Below are 16332 nucleotides of genomic sequence, written 5' to 3'. Positions count from 1 at the left end.
CGAGTCATTTCTGCTCCTGTAAGTGACTCTGATAAAACCCCACTGGTCATCAAGCTGGACTTCAGTGGTACCCATACTCTTGTCTGCTATGGGCTCCCTATCTCGGGGAAGGCGAGATGCATGGGTTGTGGTTCCCCAGGAAAAGTTCTGTCTCACAGCAGACGGCTGGGGCTTGCTCCACATAGACTAGCTAGGTCACGGTCATCTGCTGCTGGTGTCTGGGATGAAGTCAAAGAACGGAACAGGAATCCCTTCCTGCTTCCTGCTTCCTCAACACAGATGTGCTGTTGAGGCACAGATCCAAGAGCACTGAAATCAGAAGGTCTGATGTCCCAGATCTGCCACCAATGGGAACCTGTGTAAACTTGGGGCTCAGGGTCTTGGCCAAGATGAGGATGTGACCAATCCAGGGCCTCTGGAAGGCTAAGTAAATATTTTCTCCCTCTCTGTAGCTTTGTTATTGTCCAGGACAGGTCTGTCTGCTCAGACTCCAAAGACTGGCAGGTGAAGAAACCTGTTGATCATCGGCAGAACCTCAAGCTATCAAGCCTCACCGCTAGGAAGGTACCTCAGCCACAGCTGCCCAAGGCCAGTAGATGCCTAACAATGACAGCAGGAGCCTCAGCCCCAAAGACTCTTGTTTCTACACTGTAACATTTCTCATCTGCAGCTCTAGGCCCAGATGGGCATGTTACAATCTTTTTCCTTTGGTCTGGATCAGTACATCTGTCTCAGGGGTATAGGGTGCCCTCCCACCCAAACCTGTCACCCCCAGAAAACACCTGGGCATACCTGAGTCTGCGAGGGGCATCTGGGAAGACACTATCTTCCAGACCACTTACCCACATTTATCTGTTGTTGTCTGGCCTGACCAGGAACTGAGGAGCATTCCGTTCTATTCCAGAACCCCTTCCACTTAGTCAAGAATCGGACAACGGGAGATGAGCAGACTTTGGCCTTTTCGGGGATAAGCATGCAGCCCCAGGGTTGGGCAAGTTCCCTGCGTCCTTTAGTCCCACACACTATGGATCAGGTGGCTCCCCACGAGTGGAGCACCTTCCAGGCCTCCTGGGGGCTCCCTGCTAAGGCCCGAACCAGAAGGGTAGGCGCCCGTCATCAGCCTCCTCTTTTGTTTGCGGGATCCCGGCCTGCTTCCTGCCCTAGCTTCATCTACCATAGCAGGGCGGGTCTTCCAATGGCTGCCATGTTCCTGAGGTGTGGCTCTCACCCCCTATCGGCCGCGGAAACCCCACCCACCCTGGGTCCAAGCCCAGCCTCCAGGAAGCCTTCCTCAACTGCACACCGCCTCAAGTGTCTCCTGTGGCGGCGCCCTGGTTCCCCTCGGAGACTTGCAGCCGGTCACGGTAGGAGACTATTCTGTCGTCGAGCCCCGCGTGTCCTCCAGGCTCTCCCTCCCCACCCGACACCCGGGCTGAGGCCGCCCACTTGTCACCGGGGCGTGGGCCTCCCGGGGCTCCTCCCAGCGCAGGCGGGAGCTGCATGCACCCTGCTGCACAGATCCCGCCATTCTGGGAGGGCCTCGCGCACGCACGGCGTCTGGGCCTGCTGCTGGCTTCGTGGTGCAAGGGGACGGGGACACGAGCCCGGTGTGGGGGGTCTGGGGGTGCCCTGCACGGGGAGGAGGGCGGGCACAGCAGCCCTTAGGAGTTTTCCCGCTTCTGCTGCCTCCTTGTGGAGCAAACTCGCCGGGGCGCTTCCAGCATGGCGGGAAGCAAGTCGCCCGATCACCAGCGTGTGGCTACCAGGTCCCTTCGGCCACACGAAGGCTCCATCTTTGCACTGAACCTGAGGGGAAGCCCTTCCGCAGCTGCCTCAGATCCAGGACCCCGGAGCAGCTGGGACTGAGGTGGCGGCGGGAAAATGTGCCCGAGGTCTCCTGGGGGAGACGGCAAAGATGGCAGAGGCCAGAGGGCTGCAGAGGCGGCGGAGGGGAGCACACCCGTTAGCCCATCACATCCTCTCTAAAGAAGGCTAGCAGTTCGGTAATGAACCAGCTCTCCGTCGGAGGAGCTCACGAGAGGAGCTGTGATGGGGGGTGTCGCCCCAAGGCCCTGACAGTGACAGCTCCAAGCTTAGCTCAAAGGTCCCCAATGAAGAAAAAGGACAGAAACCGGAACAGTAGGATTTGGAATGCAAGTGTTCAGGCTCGGGGGTGGGTAAGGACAGCACTTGGTGTGACGGGCGACCACCATCATCGTGCGCTTGTCTGAAAGGAGACTCAGTGAGGGTTGGAGAGTTGGAGGTTCCCCGTGACATCAAAGGACCAGATGAATAGGGAGGAGTGGCCTGAGCAATGTCATCCCTTCCTTCTGGAAGGGCCCTCTACACGGTTCAGAGCAAAAGTCACACCTTTCCTTTGCTTCTCCCGGTCCCCCGTTCTGTGACCTCAGCTTACTCTTAAAGCCCTCTGCCGTCTGGACTTGGAACTACAGGTGTTCACACTTTCAGGAAGACAGGAGGTGTTTGGTACCTGTGAGTATTATCGTTTATACATTTTCATCAGCAACTGTCTAGGTGGCGCTCTCAGGGGCACTATGTTGAAAGAGCAGTTCCTGGAGTCAAGGATGGAAGTGTGTGTGGGGGTGGGTGGGTGGGGAGCGTCAATTCCCTGAGCATAGCCCTCTAGTGAACTGCATAGGAACCGCAAGGGCCTTATGGTGGAAATTAGATTTGAGCTGCTCTACTCTTGTCCACCAGAGGGAGGAGCCTCAAATAAAGGTCTGCAGGCCAATGCTCTTGATTCTGATATCACCAGAATCTGGTGTACACCTTCACCCACCAGCTGGGGTACACCTTCACCTCTGCATGCTTCATTTGCCTGTACTCCCTGGGCAGGGGACATCTGCCGCTGACTTGCCCTCCTAGGGTCACAAAGGTAAGAAACCACAGGCCAAACTACCAGGAGTTCACTGGATGGAGAAAAGCCTCATGGTTTGGGGACTTACAGGCCTTTAACTTCTTTTTGCTTTTTTTTTTTCCTTGTAAAATACACATAACAGCACAAAACCCACCATTTTCACTCTATAAAGTACAGACTTAAGCGACATCACTTAAGCAGCTACCATCATTTTCCAGTTTTAGAACTTTTTCACCATCACAGGTTATCAGCCTGAACCTCAGTTTCCCCATCTGAAAGTGGAGCTAACAATAAACAGCTTTCCTAAGACTGGAGGGTCCCCTATGATCAGTGCGTGCAGCCTTGAGGTCAGGATTTCTAGGCAGGGCAGAGTCTTGATCATGATGCTTTGTCAACTGTCCCAGACCTCTCCTGAGGCTGCCCTGTTGGGAAGCCTATGTGTCAGGAAACTGAGTTCTGAACTTGATCACCATCACAAACCCAGAAGTGTGGGACACAGGACTGGTCTTCACCCAGCTGTAGGGTATACTTTGATCAAGAGGGTGTGCTTTCAAGAGCAAGAACCCCAAGGCAAGGAGTACACTTGGACTTTATTCTAATGCTGTGGTGACTGACTGTCTTTCCCCATTGGCTGGGTCTCATCTCACGGTCTTCTGAAACTGTCTAGTTTTAAACAGTGCAAAGAAAATCAAGTGGGGAGGGAGTCAGTCACTTCAGTCTGAAACTGTAGCAGGGTCTTTGTGTAAACAAAGGTTTTTACCTGCGGGGGGTGTGGGGGAATTAAAAAATTAGCATAAATGTTTTAGAGGGTAGGGGAGATAAAACTTTAATCTCAGCACTCAGTAGGCAGAGGCTAGCCTGGTCTACTTCAGGTGTTTTGGGCCTCAAACTCAGAGATCTGCCTGCCTCTGCTTCCTGAGTGCAAGGATTAAAGGTGTGTGCCACCACACCTGGCTAAGGTTACCCTTCTTACTGAAAGACATTTGAAGGGTTCTCAACTTGTTTGAGACAACAATCTGTGGAATTGTGACCCCCTCCTCTTAATTCTTTTATTTTTTCTTTTCTTTTCTTTTCTTTTTTTTTCTTTTTTTTTTTTTTTTGTTTTTCGAGACAGGGTTTCTCTTGTATAGCTTTGTGCCTTTCCTGGATCTTGCTCTGTAGACCAGGCTGGCCTTGAACTCATAAAGATCCGCCTGGCTCTGCCTCCCAAGTGCTGGGATTAAAGGCGTGCACCACCACCACCCGCCGCCTCTCCTTAATTCTTATGATTCCAAAGTGGGGACAAACCCAGGCCCTGTTTGCCTCACTGTGTGTTTCCTATGAGAATCAATAAAAAGATAATTCAGGACAGCCTGGTCTACAGAGAGAGTTCCAGGATGGCCAGAGCTACATATACTTGAAAAACCAAAACCAAACAAACAAACAAGCAAACAAAAAACCCCAAAAGCCTCAGGAAGTAGACAACTCAAAAGCTTCAGAAGCAACTGACCAGATTCACTAGGCTCCTCCCTCCCCAAGCATCTGTATGCACTAAGGAAGCAGAGGCAAGCAGATCTCTTGAATTCAGGGCCAGCCGGGCCAGCCAGGGCTACACAGTGAGACCCTGTCTCAAAAACCAAAACAAACAGAAAAAGATTTGAATTCCTTGTCCTAAATACAAGTTTTATGGTATTTGATAGAAAAAGACTCGTATTTAATGCTTCTGCAATATTAAAAATAGTTGCCAGGATTAGGATTTGTATTCTAGTCTTAGACAAGAATCTGTGAGATTCTGTTACCTCCCCCTCCATTAAAACTGTGGGTCAGGTATGGCAGAAACAGAACAAACAGGAGGAGAGCAGATGTGGATGCATCTTCAATACCAGGTGAGGGGATCTGAGTAATCTGAAAGGTAATAGAGAACTTCGGAAACCTTGGGGACGCGAAGAAGGGGAGGAGAGGAAGAGAGGATTTTAGAGACTGGAGGCAAAGGACTTCTAAGCAGCAGCCTTTTCAGGATTTTTGCTTCAAACGAGGAAGGTCAAGGGATGACAAAGAAACCAGAGTGGATAATTTGGTGAGGAGAGAGGACAGGCAGGCAACAGAATAGGGAAAGTGTCCAGACTCACCAGCAACTGTCCTCCTGTGGGAAGGAACCAGTGGACAGAAGAGTTGTACAGAGCTGCTCCAACATGGTACTCTAGCCAACAGCAGCAGCAGCACCTAACATCAGTATGGTCACTACCATATCGCCACTGTTGTCACCTAAACTACCACAAGAAGATGACCACTATCATTACCACCAGTTTTCCAACCACTGCTACCACTTCCGCAGTAACATCATCACCATCTACGATTATCATGCCAACCCCGTCGGCCACATTAACATCACCATCCCCACCACCAATCCCATCTCTGTCACTGCTCCCATCTGGACATCACCAGTCTTCTCCACCATCTCCATCACCACAACATTTTCTTCTAACCACAATCTGCATCACCAAGCACCTGCTTAGAAGTATGGATTCTCAGCGCCCAACCCCTTGAGTCAGAACTTCTGGGATGTGGGGCTGGCACTCTCCCTCAAGCCCTCCAGAGGACGCGGTCGGATGCTCAAATTTCAGAATCCCTAGACAAGACAGCCACAGAAAGGCAAGGCTTCTCTAGTGGTTAATTTCAGAAACTCTGGTAAAAGATGACGGGCACAAGCCAGAACAGGGAGGAGGAGAAGGACTAGCCCCTCCTCCCCTTAACTCCCTGTTTTGGGCTTATTGAAGATCTACCCTGGGAGCAAAGGGAATTCACCTGGAGGTGGGAATTTACTAGCAAGTGCCTTTTGACCAAATACTGGTCAACTGAAACCACAGGCTTATTCCCCTCAAGATTCTTACTCTATCTGCTGAACTTACATGGAGAGATTCCTGCCTAGTTCTCCACCCAAAGACACCGGAGCTCAGCACGCATGTGGCCACACCCTGATATTGACCAGCCATTCAGGATCCAAACACCTGACCAGGTTCTCACCCAGGGCTTCAGTATTTGTTAGGCGGGTGTTTACCTCAGGCGCTGGGTAGCCCCCCCCTCCTCCTCCCTTCCTCCACCCACCCACCCCTCACGTGTGAAAGGGTGGATCCAGGCCTAGCTGCGTCCTTACTCCCCCCCCCCCCCTTCAGTCTCTAGGCTTTGACCTGCCTTCTGAGGTGAGTTTTCTGCCCCAGGGTGTTTGTGAGTATGGAATTTCCCACTCTTGGGGAAAAGAGAGGGGAACCCATGACATTGGCTCCTCCAAACGCCTTGTCTTACCTTTATGGTGAAAATCTGGGTAACTTGAAGACACAAGCCCCGGTTAAGTAGTTCCATTGTCTTTAAGCTTTATCTAACCTCCACAAGAGGACTTTGCAGCCCGGTGGTCCTCACTTACTGAGATTCTTATCCTGCTAGGGGCAGAGGCCTGTGCCCCACTGCTCATTCTCACCAGACGGACCTAGCCCGGGTGTCCCTAGTTAAAGGAAGCCCGATGCCTCTCAGAGAAAACGTGTTAAGTGCGAACAAATGATGTAACTAATTAGGAATCATGGGGGCTATGCTTTGGGGGCGATGAAATTTGGCCCCTGGTTCAACAGTTTCTAATATGGGTTGAAATGTCCCCGAAGAAGAGAAAGCTGTATCAGGTCTTTGTGACTAATCCCCCTCCTGTTCCTCTTTCCTGTTTTCCAATTTCTGTTTTGGAAACACAACTATTCTTCTTAATCTCTTGTACATATAGGAAAATAAATTCTAATTTCCATCCTTTCTTATACAAAGTTAATAATTTTGAACATTGTTCTGAGCTTTGTAACATCCCCCTCTAATATTATACCTTGAAATGTTCCGTGTCCGTGAAGATGGCCTTCTTCTTTTAATGACTGTGTACTGTTCCACTATGGGGATGTGCTATATACATCACCAGTCTTCACCTTGCTGTTTGGTTTTGCTCCAATTTGTACACATATTGTTTTGTATATCTCCAGTTGTGTCTACAGGATGGCTTTGTGAATGTGGGGGTGCTAGGTCAGAGTGCATGCCTTGGTTCTTACAGTGGGTATTGCCTTCTTCCTTCTAGTGGATGGTAAGAAGTAAACCAGAGGCCAGGCGGTGGTGGCACACGCCTTTAATCCCAGCACTCGGGAGGCAGAGGCAGGTGGATCTCTGTGAGTTCGAGGCCAGCCTGGACTACAGAGTGAGTTTCAGGAAAGGTTCCAAAGCTACACAGAGAAACCCTGTCTCAAAAAACCAAAAAAAAAAAAAAAAAAACAAAACCAAAAAAAAAAAAAAAAAACCAGAGAGGACACAGTGGGAGCTGCGCTGTGCTCTCTAGCCACTCAACCTTGGGACCTGGGGCTCACTTGCTCTGGGCTTCACTTTTTAATCTATGAAATGTGCCCTTGCTCTTGGGGTGCCGAAGCAGGAGGATAGTGGCCAGCCTGGGCTACAGAAAGAGCTCTTGTCTCAAAATAATATCTATAAAATGGTTCAGAGAGGTTGGGTGTTTAGTTCAGTGGTAGAGTGCTTGCTTGCCTAGCATGTGCCAAGAAGGTCCTGGGTTTCACCTGTGGTATCCCAAACCAACAATCAACCAACCAATCATAAATTAGAGCATATGGTGGCAAGGAAAAGATTAGATCTTCCATGTAAAGCATTTAGTTCAGGACCAAATATACAACTAACCATTGTCAGGCTGCTGGTTTTCTGCTGAGGTCCTGCTAGGGCCTTTCATGAATGTCATGGAGTGAGCCTGGCTGTTAAAACCATTGTTCTGAAGGGAAGATTCCCTCTCCATGGCTACCTATGTCCCCGAGGTTTCTGTTAGGTTCTCTTAATAGAAAAACCTGGGCTTTCCCAGGGACATTTCTAGGGCTAGCTGTTGGATAGATTGGAGTGGAATCTTTCTAAAGAGGGTATAGCCTGTCTTAAATTCACAATTTCCCCTGCACAGGCTGCAACTGAATACACTGTCTTCCATGCATCATTTTCTGCTAGCCTTCTACAGTGTTCCACGGCCTGCAGATGTGAATCTGTTCCCATTTTAGAATTGTCTCAGGGTGCAGCAAATGTCAATCACTGCCAGGCCAAGTCTTCATCACTCTGCATTCTGTTCTCACCAAACAGAACATCTTAGATTTGAGTTCATGGTCCCAGGCTCCTCCATGCTGTCCCCTGTGGTGGGTGAGACACCCCATGGTCTCTGTGTGGATTTCCTGCTGCCTTAGGGTTTGGGTACATTGAGGATGAACCACATTTGAAATGGGTATGTCCAAATTAAAGGGTGAGTTTGATTTTGTCTACACAGAAATACAGTCCATGTCTGCAAAAGTTAATTGTCAGTCAATCTTTTGAGGCTTTACATCCAAAGAGGTGTTTACAGAACATTCCAAACAGACTCTGCACAGTACACCTGATTTTTTTTGGCCTCTATTCCCTCTGTGTATGTATGTATATGTGCTCCTGTGTGTGTGTGTGTGTGTGTGTGTGTGTGTGTGTGTGTGCTCCTGTGTGTGTGTGTGTGTGTGTGTGTGTGTGTGTGTGTTCCTGTGTGCATGTGTGGGGGTCAAAGGTTGATGTCAGCTATCTTCCTCAGTCATCCTCTATCTTTTTGTGAAATTGTTTTCTGGGGTGAGCATGTGTGAACGCTGGGTTGGGGATTTAGCTCAGTGGTAGAGCACTTGCCTAGCAAGCGCAAGGCCCTGGGTTCGGTCCTCAGCTCCAGGGGTGGGGTGTGTACATGTACATGCCACAGAGCACATGTGGAGACCAGAGGACAGCTTTTCTGGAGTTGGTTCTCTTCTTCCACCTTATTTTGAGGCAGGGTCTCTCTGTGTCTGTTGCTATACTGCATACTCCAGGGCAGCTGGTCTTTAGGCTTCTGGATAATTCTGTCTCCACTTCCCATCTTGTTGTAGAAGTGCTGAGATTCCAGATGTGTCCTACCACATCTGGATCTTTACACAGATTTGAAGACTGAAGTCAGGCCATCAGGTTTCTGGGGCCATCTCCCTGGCCCTTCTCCTTATTTTCATTTTTTATTTTTAATTAATTTATGTTTTTTTGAGACAGGATCTCTCACTAAACCTGGAGCTTACCAATTCAGGTTGAGTGGCTGGCCGACAAGCCCCAGGGGTCCCCTGCCTTCACCTTCCTAGCACTAGGGTTACAGATACATGCTTGGTTTTTTACATGGAGGCTGGGAATCTGCACTCAGATTCTCACGCTTGTGCAACAAGCGCTTACCAACGGAGCTGTCTTCCAGCCCTTTTCTGTTCTCTTTCATAGTACAGGAGATCAGGATGAATTGGGAGCCCAGGATCTGTGTGCTGGGTCCCTAGAGCCAACTGGTTTATTTACTTGATTGACCCAAGAACATGAGTGAAGAGAAAGAGGACTCATTCAGGATACTCAGGATTTATGATGAAACAGAGGAGATAAAGAAGATGCCAGAAAGCTCTGGTATTTTTTCTCATCATGGGCAACAAGAACAACGTCAAATGGACAGCACTCAGGGAATGGCCCAGCTGCCCTCATGTCCCTCAATACAGCATGACCCTGTTTATCAGGAAATGCACAGTATGACCCAGCAGCAGTGGGATCCCCAAGCCCAGGACACATCTGGGCTCCAGCCCATGTGGTTTTCAGGGGCAGAACCAGAAGGAGGAACCAGCTCAAGGTAAGGCTGTCATGAGCAAGGGCTGGGCAGGGTGATGAGCTGTCCTGGGCAGAGAGGGCCGACACTTCATGCCATCTTCTCCCTCTTTCTTCTCTGCTGTAGCTCTCAGCCAGGAGCTATGACTGGTAAGTGCAGGCCATGACAGGGTGGTCAGGGAGGCGAGTGGCCCACGCTGGAGCCCAGATGGTGGATGAAGTACCCGGTTTGGTGTACATTGTGACTTTGCTGTGATGGCCTGGTCCATGAGAGGTGGGTGTGGCTGTTTCCCTGCAGGTCAGTTCTGTTCTTCGTCCTTGCCCAACAGAGAAGTCTGGTCACTCCTCAAAGCCATTGTAAGTACCTTAATATTATGTTTTTGACAGCCAGACACCATCCTTCTTTCCTGCCCACCCTCCAATGGAGAAGTGGTGTGTCTGCACACCCCATTCCCTTTCTCTTAGGTAGTGGTGGCCTGGGATACCATCTTCTTTTCTTTTCTTTTCTTTCTTCTTTTTTTTTTTTCTGGTTTTTCGAGACAGGGTTTCTCTGTGTAGCTTTGCGCCTTTCCTGGAACTCGCTCTGTAGCCCAGGCTGGCCTCGAACTCACAGAGATCTGCCTGGCTCTGCCTCCCGAGTGCTGGGATTAAAGGCGTGGGCCACCACCGCCAGGCCTGATACCATCTTCTCAATGAGGCTGCTTTCTTTGTTCCGCCATTTTGACAAATAAGGCCTTTAGCCCCGCAGTGCCACTTCTACAAGAGATGTGACTTGGGGGCCCCTGAACCAAGCTCTGTTATGAGAAAGAAGCTTAGAAATTTGGGGAGCAGGGGCAGAGCAGGCTGCCGCCTTGGCTGACCAGTCCTGCCGTCCCCCCAGCCTCCCATTCCAGATGAGGCAGTAGTCACGCGGAAGTCCCCACGTCGTTCCTGGAGGGTTGGCACTCTCCGCCACGGGAAGCGAGTGAATGCCATCGCCATTAGCAGTGCCCCGCGCCATGTGTACACGTGTGGCACTGGCTACATCAGGGTGTGGGACGAAGATGCGCTGCATGCCTCGGACCGAGCGCCTCAGGCCCAGCTGGACTTTCAGGTGAGGGGCTCTCAATCGGGTTTAGGGAAAGCCTCTGTCCCCAGCACTGTATTGAGAGCATGTGTTCTTCCCCAGGACCCTCGGAACCGTGTACTTACCTGCAAGCTGTTCCCCGATGAGCAGAGTCTGATCACAGGGGGAATGTCCCGGGCTCTGACTCTCTGGGACCTGGCTCCAACACCCCAAATCAGGGCCCAGATGGCCTCCACAGGCCCCATGTGCTATTCCTTGGCCCTCTCTTCTGATGCCCACATCTGCTTGGCTTCTTTCAAAGGATTTGTGGAGATTTGGGATGTGCAGAACCAAATCTTAATCAGGTAGGACCTCTCTCCAGAGCCACTCCGGTGTTCCTTGGGAAGGGCTTGGGAATGAGACCCCACTTCCCCTTCTTGGTGGTAGGGATATGCCAAACAGCCTGGAAGGTACATCTAGGGGCTTCCTAACCCTTCCAGATTCTGGGGGGCAAACCTTTCTAAAGACCTCTGAGTTGTTTTCCCACCAGGAAACATGAAGTTCCTCCCTACGGGTCCCGCTGCGTGGACGTCACAGGCTTTAAGTTCTGGACAGGTGGTGAAGACACCATCCTGTACTCCTGGGACATGAGGAGCTACCAGAAGCTGCAGCAACACAACTTATGCCATGAGGTGCCTGCTTGGTCGCCTTCAGGACCAAGTTCAACCCCAGGGTGGGGACCTGTGTGTGTGCAGGGGGCGCTGAGTGTGAATGTGAGGCCAACGCTTGGATGAGGGCACTGGCAATTTTGAATGCTGACTCAACCCTTCCCACAGATCCTTAGCATCACTCATGACCCCAGTGAGGAATGGGTACTAGCAGGCTTGAGAATGAGTGACATTGTCATCCTCCATGCTCACCGGGAGGAGAAGTACAAAGCTGTGGTCCAAAGATACACACAACACCACAACCTCAAGTTTGCCTCTTGTGGTGAGTTAGAAGCCAGGTGGCCCTCCCAGGGGTTCCTACCTTCTTTCTCCACCCCCTTTCCTTATGCTCCCCTCTATCACAGGGGCTTCCCATATAGAATGAAGCCTGAAGGTCGAGGCAGACAGAAGTGGCAGGAGTCCCATCTCATGGGTCTCTTGTTCAGTGACAGTTCACTATGTTCTGGGTGTGGCTCTGGTGGCAGCAGATGAAGGGATGGCTTGGGCCATGCATCTGATTTTTATAGGGCAGGGAAGCCGAGGCAGAGCAGATAGTTGATCTCTCCCTACTTGAAGACAGCCGAATGAGCACATTGGCTCAGTTTCTGACCTCTCAATCATACCTCTTCTTCCCTTTGCCAGGGACCTGTTTTGTGTCTACGCTGGATGATATGATCCATTGTTTAGCAGCACCTTCTCTACGAAGGTTGTTCCAGGTATGGAGGCGGAGAGTGGTGGGGGTGTGTGGACTAAAACACTCAGAGCTTGTGGCCCCAGATCCCTACTTGATGGGTTCCAGTGAGAACTGGAAAATATCACTGAGATGGCATTTTATAGTGGTAGGGATTGAGGACTGATCCTGTGAACCCATGGTCTTCTCTTTGAGCTTTATCCACAACTCAATGAAGCCTTGCGTCTACGTAAGCCTTGAAACATGAAGTCCTCAATGTCTGGCTCCAGCTCCGACCCTTCGTGTTCTCCACCTCTCTTTTCTAGGCAGAGGAGTGTTATGACATTCTGTGTTGTGACGTGTCCTCTGATAGTCAGTATCTGGTCACGGGCTCCAAGGAAAATGCTACAGTATACCAGCTCTTATATTGAAGGTTGTGGGCTACGGTCTTGCCAGTGAAGATCCAAAGAGATCAGACCATGTGACCTCACAGTACTGGACATCTCCAACACGTCTCCCTCTACTTCAACTTTTATGGTTAGCTGGCTATATTCCCAGGCTTTGGGTATATGGCTTGGGGGCTTTTCTGTTTTTTTGTTTTGTTTTGTGTGTGTGTGTATTTTTTTCCATCCCCACTCATTGATATCTGTGTTTGGCAGGTAACTTTATGAGATATGACTTTGTAATTAATAAAGTAGAGAAAAACTCAGAATAACCTGTTGATGTGTCTCAGACAACCAAGTTATAGTAGTGGATTTTTTCTGTCTGCCTTTAGCACCATTCTTCCAGGGTAGGTGTATGAGTCACTTTGCTGTGACTGTGACAGAACACCCTGACAAAAGCAGCTTAGAGAAGAAAGGGTGTAGTTTTGCATCACAGTTCCTGAGGGACGGTCTCTCATAACAGGGAAGGCATGCCAGCAAGACGTGGGGCCAGATAGGCAGATGGGGGGGCAGTGGCATCCTTCTCCCTGCTCCACCTCCTAAAGTTTCCACAACCCCCTAAAAGCACCACTAAGTGTTCAAACACAGGCGCCCATGGGGGACTTTTTCATTCACACACCACAGTGTGGAAAGAATTTTAAGTCAGATTTAGTTTTATTTGTAACTTTGGAGGTGGTAGTGATGGTGGTCATGAACTTTTTGAAATCTTAAGAAATGTAAGAAAAAGTATATCCTGCCAGCCCTTTGCATCCATGGGTTTTATGCTTGGGATTCAACCAATCATGGGCTGCAAGTATTTAGAAGAAAAGTTGGGGTTTTTTTTTCACTGAAAAATGTGCTTTTTGTTTACTAAACAATACATTATAACATTTATTTACATAGCACTCCCATCAAAACAGGTACAGTAATGACCTAGAGGTGACTAATGCATAGAAAGCTATGCTTGGGCTGTATGAAAGGCTGTGCCCTTTCTAAAGGGGGCTTTGGTGTTCACTGATGGTTGTGGAGCCAACCACAGCAATTCTTCATATTCAAACTGTTTGGCAGTGCTTGACTTTCGGTCTAGGTTAAACATCCCAGGAAGCTGGTCTGACCATGTCCTGAGGCTGGATCTCAGCAGTGCATAACCCCATGGGGTGATGGAGAGTATGATTTGAAGGAAGTGTAACCCTCAGAGTCGTGGGCATTTGAACACCTGTCCCCAGCTGGTGACTGGGGAGGACTAGATTAGTGTGGCCTTGCTGGAGGAAGTACGTCACTAGAGGTGGGCTTTGAGACTTAAAATGCCCCCTCCTTCCAGTTTGCTCCCTCTGCTTTGTGCTTGTGGATGAGGATGTGAGCTCTCAGCTTCCTGTTCCTGCAGCCAGGCCTGCCCCTTGTGGCCACGCCTCCCTGCCTTGCCGGACTTGTATCCCTCTAGTACTGTGAGCCCAAACAAACCCTTTCTTTTACAAGTTGTGATGTTTTATCACAGCCATAAAAAAGTAACTTGATACAAAAGGTGATATGACCTACCTCTGTACAAGGCCAGTTCATAGTTGTGGCAGTTGGTACCGGTCAAACCTGCTGACCTCTTTGTTTCAGGAGGGCCTTGCTTGGGTTGGTATGACTAGCACAATGTTTCATCTGGCCTTCTCCAGGCTGGAAAAGCCACCTACCCAGGCACAGCTGCCCTTCTCCAATGGCTGTGCTGCTTCTTTTCTGGTGTTGGTACGGCAGAGACAACTATGCCCACTGATGTCTGGAGCTTAGGTTGCCACTCAAAGGATCATGAATGAGTAATATGTGTGCCAGTTGAGCCAGGCCTAAAGAGGTAGAGGGAAGTGGAAGAGTAGACATCTCCTACAGGGACTCTCCTCTTCTATCAGCTCAAGGAAAAAGAGGAAGAGACCCCAGGCATCACCTAGCCACAGGATGGAGGCATCCTATGCTCATGCATCAAGCAAGGAGAGAAGCTGCCTAGCCATGTGTGGGGTTTAAATGAAAATGGTCCCCACAGGCTCACAGGGAGTGGCACTATGGAGGTGTGTCCTTGTTGGAGTAGGTGTGACCTTGTTGGAGGAAGTGTGTCACTGGGGATAGGCTTTGAGGTTTCGAATGCTCAAGCCAAGCCTAGGGTCTCTCTCTTCCTGCTGCCTATGGATCCGGATGTAGAGCTCTTGAGCTCCTTTTCTAGTACTATGTCTGCCATGCTTTCTTCTATGATGATAGTGGACTGAACCTCTGAAACTGTAGGTCAGACCCAATTAAAGGTTTTCCTTTGTAAGAGTTGCTGTGGTCATAGTGTCTCTTCATAGCAATTGAACTCCAACTAAGATGCCATGAAAGAAAAATAAGCTTGTATTTTCACTTTATTAATGTTGAAGTCTATTTGTTTCTATAGCTCTGGAAAGAGCCTATTGTAGACAGAAGTTTCTTTGGTCCTGCCTGGCCCTGCAGTCCAGATGAATCTCTCCCACCTACGGTCTCACAGCCACTTATAAAATAATTACTCAGAGGCTTATATTAATTACAAACTGTATGGCCTATGGCTCAAGCATCTTGCTAGCTAGCTTTTCATAACTTAATTCAACCCATTTCTATTAATTTATGTATTGCCATGTGACCATGGTGTTACTACTGGTCTGCTGACATTTTGTTGCTCCTTGGGCAGTGGGTTTAAGTCTCTCCCAACTCCATCCTTCTCTCTGTGTCTGTGCTTGGATTTCCCACCTGGCTGTAAGCTTTCTTGCCATAGGTCAAAACATCTTTATTTATTATCCAATGGGAGTCGCACATATTCACAGCATACAGAAAGACATCCCACAGCAGCATATATTTACTTAAAAGGCCAAATAGTGAATAGTTTAGGCTTTGTTATAATTGATGTTACAGCTACTCAGTTCTGCTGCTGTGGCATGCAAATAGCCATAGATAAGTAGATAAACAAATGAGTGTGAATTTTATCAACGACACTGTATAGATAACAATAAGCAGTGGGATCGATTGGCGTTCTGGGTATAGTTTGTCAACTCCTCTCAATATGCCTTAAGTAACATAGTCAATTAGCATCCATTAAAAAACATAGAGAGTTACTGAGCATGGTGGCACATGCCTTTAATCCCAGCACTTGGAAGCCAGAGGCTGGCAAATCTCTGAGTTTGAGGCCAGCCTGGTCTACAGAGCAAATTCCAGGATAGCCAAGGCTACATAGAGAAACTCTGTCTCAAAACAACAAAAGCAAACAAACCCATATAAAATATATATATATATATATATATATATTATATTACATTATCTATGAGACAAAGTGAGAGAGAGAGAGAGAGAGAGAGAGAGAGAGAGAGAGAGAGAGAGAGAGTAGAGGTTACTTAGTGAAGCTATTCAGTGGGGCTATAGGGTCACATAGGCTTTAAAATTTACTTGTCCATCAAAGATGAATGAATAAGCCAAGTGTGGCATAATCACACAGGAATACACTATTCAGCATTAAAATGGAAGAGAATTCTGACACATGCCACAGTCAGGATTAATTTCAAGACAGCTACAAACAGGTAAGTTTTGCACAGTTTCATTCATGAGGTGCTTGGTTAATTCATAGAGACAGGAACTAGAATGGTCATCACCTGGGCCTCAGGGGAGGGGTATAAGAGGGCTACTGTTTAATGAATACAGATGTTTGGGGGCTTTGTTTGTTTTGAAACAGGGTCTTATGTAGCCCAGGCTAGCCTTGAACTCATCAAGACAGTGACTAACATTTTGAAAATGGTTAAACTGTATTTCAAATTGGCCACACCATCTTACAGTCCCACCAGCAGTGAATGCAGATCCCATTTTCTCCACATCCTCACCAAAACCATTGTTATGCCTTGTAGCAGTTTGTTTGGGGTCCCAGTTTCAGTTCGTACTCAGCTGGCTCCATTGCTTTGGGTATGAAATGGGGCAAAGCATCATGC

General features: G+C 48.8%; 1 protein-coding gene across 1 annotated transcript; it reads left to right on the top strand.

The window, feature by feature from the left end:
• The first annotated feature begins 1195 nt into the window (after positions 1-1195).
• Tle7 (TLE family member 7) lies at positions 1196-12603 on the top strand. Its single transcript, XM_059262566.1, is given in 11 exon segments — positions 1196-1344; positions 1346-1364; positions 9448-9557; positions 9660-9682; positions 9831-9889; positions 10413-10625; positions 10701-10942; positions 11128-11269; positions 11414-11567; positions 11927-12000; positions 12281-12603. Coding segments are annotated over 11 exon segments (1290 nt in total). The 3' UTR covers positions 12386-12603.
• Positions 12604-16332: the final 3729 nt, after the last annotated feature.

The sequence above is a fragment of the Peromyscus eremicus genome, chromosome 5, assembly GCF_949786415.1.
Source record: "Peromyscus eremicus chromosome 5, PerEre_H2_v1, whole genome shotgun sequence".
Lineage (NCBI taxonomy): Eukaryota > Metazoa > Chordata > Mammalia > Rodentia > Cricetidae > Peromyscus > Peromyscus eremicus.
The sequence above is the reverse complement of the archived record's forward strand: the minus strand, read 5'-3'. Positions and strand labels throughout refer to the sequence as shown.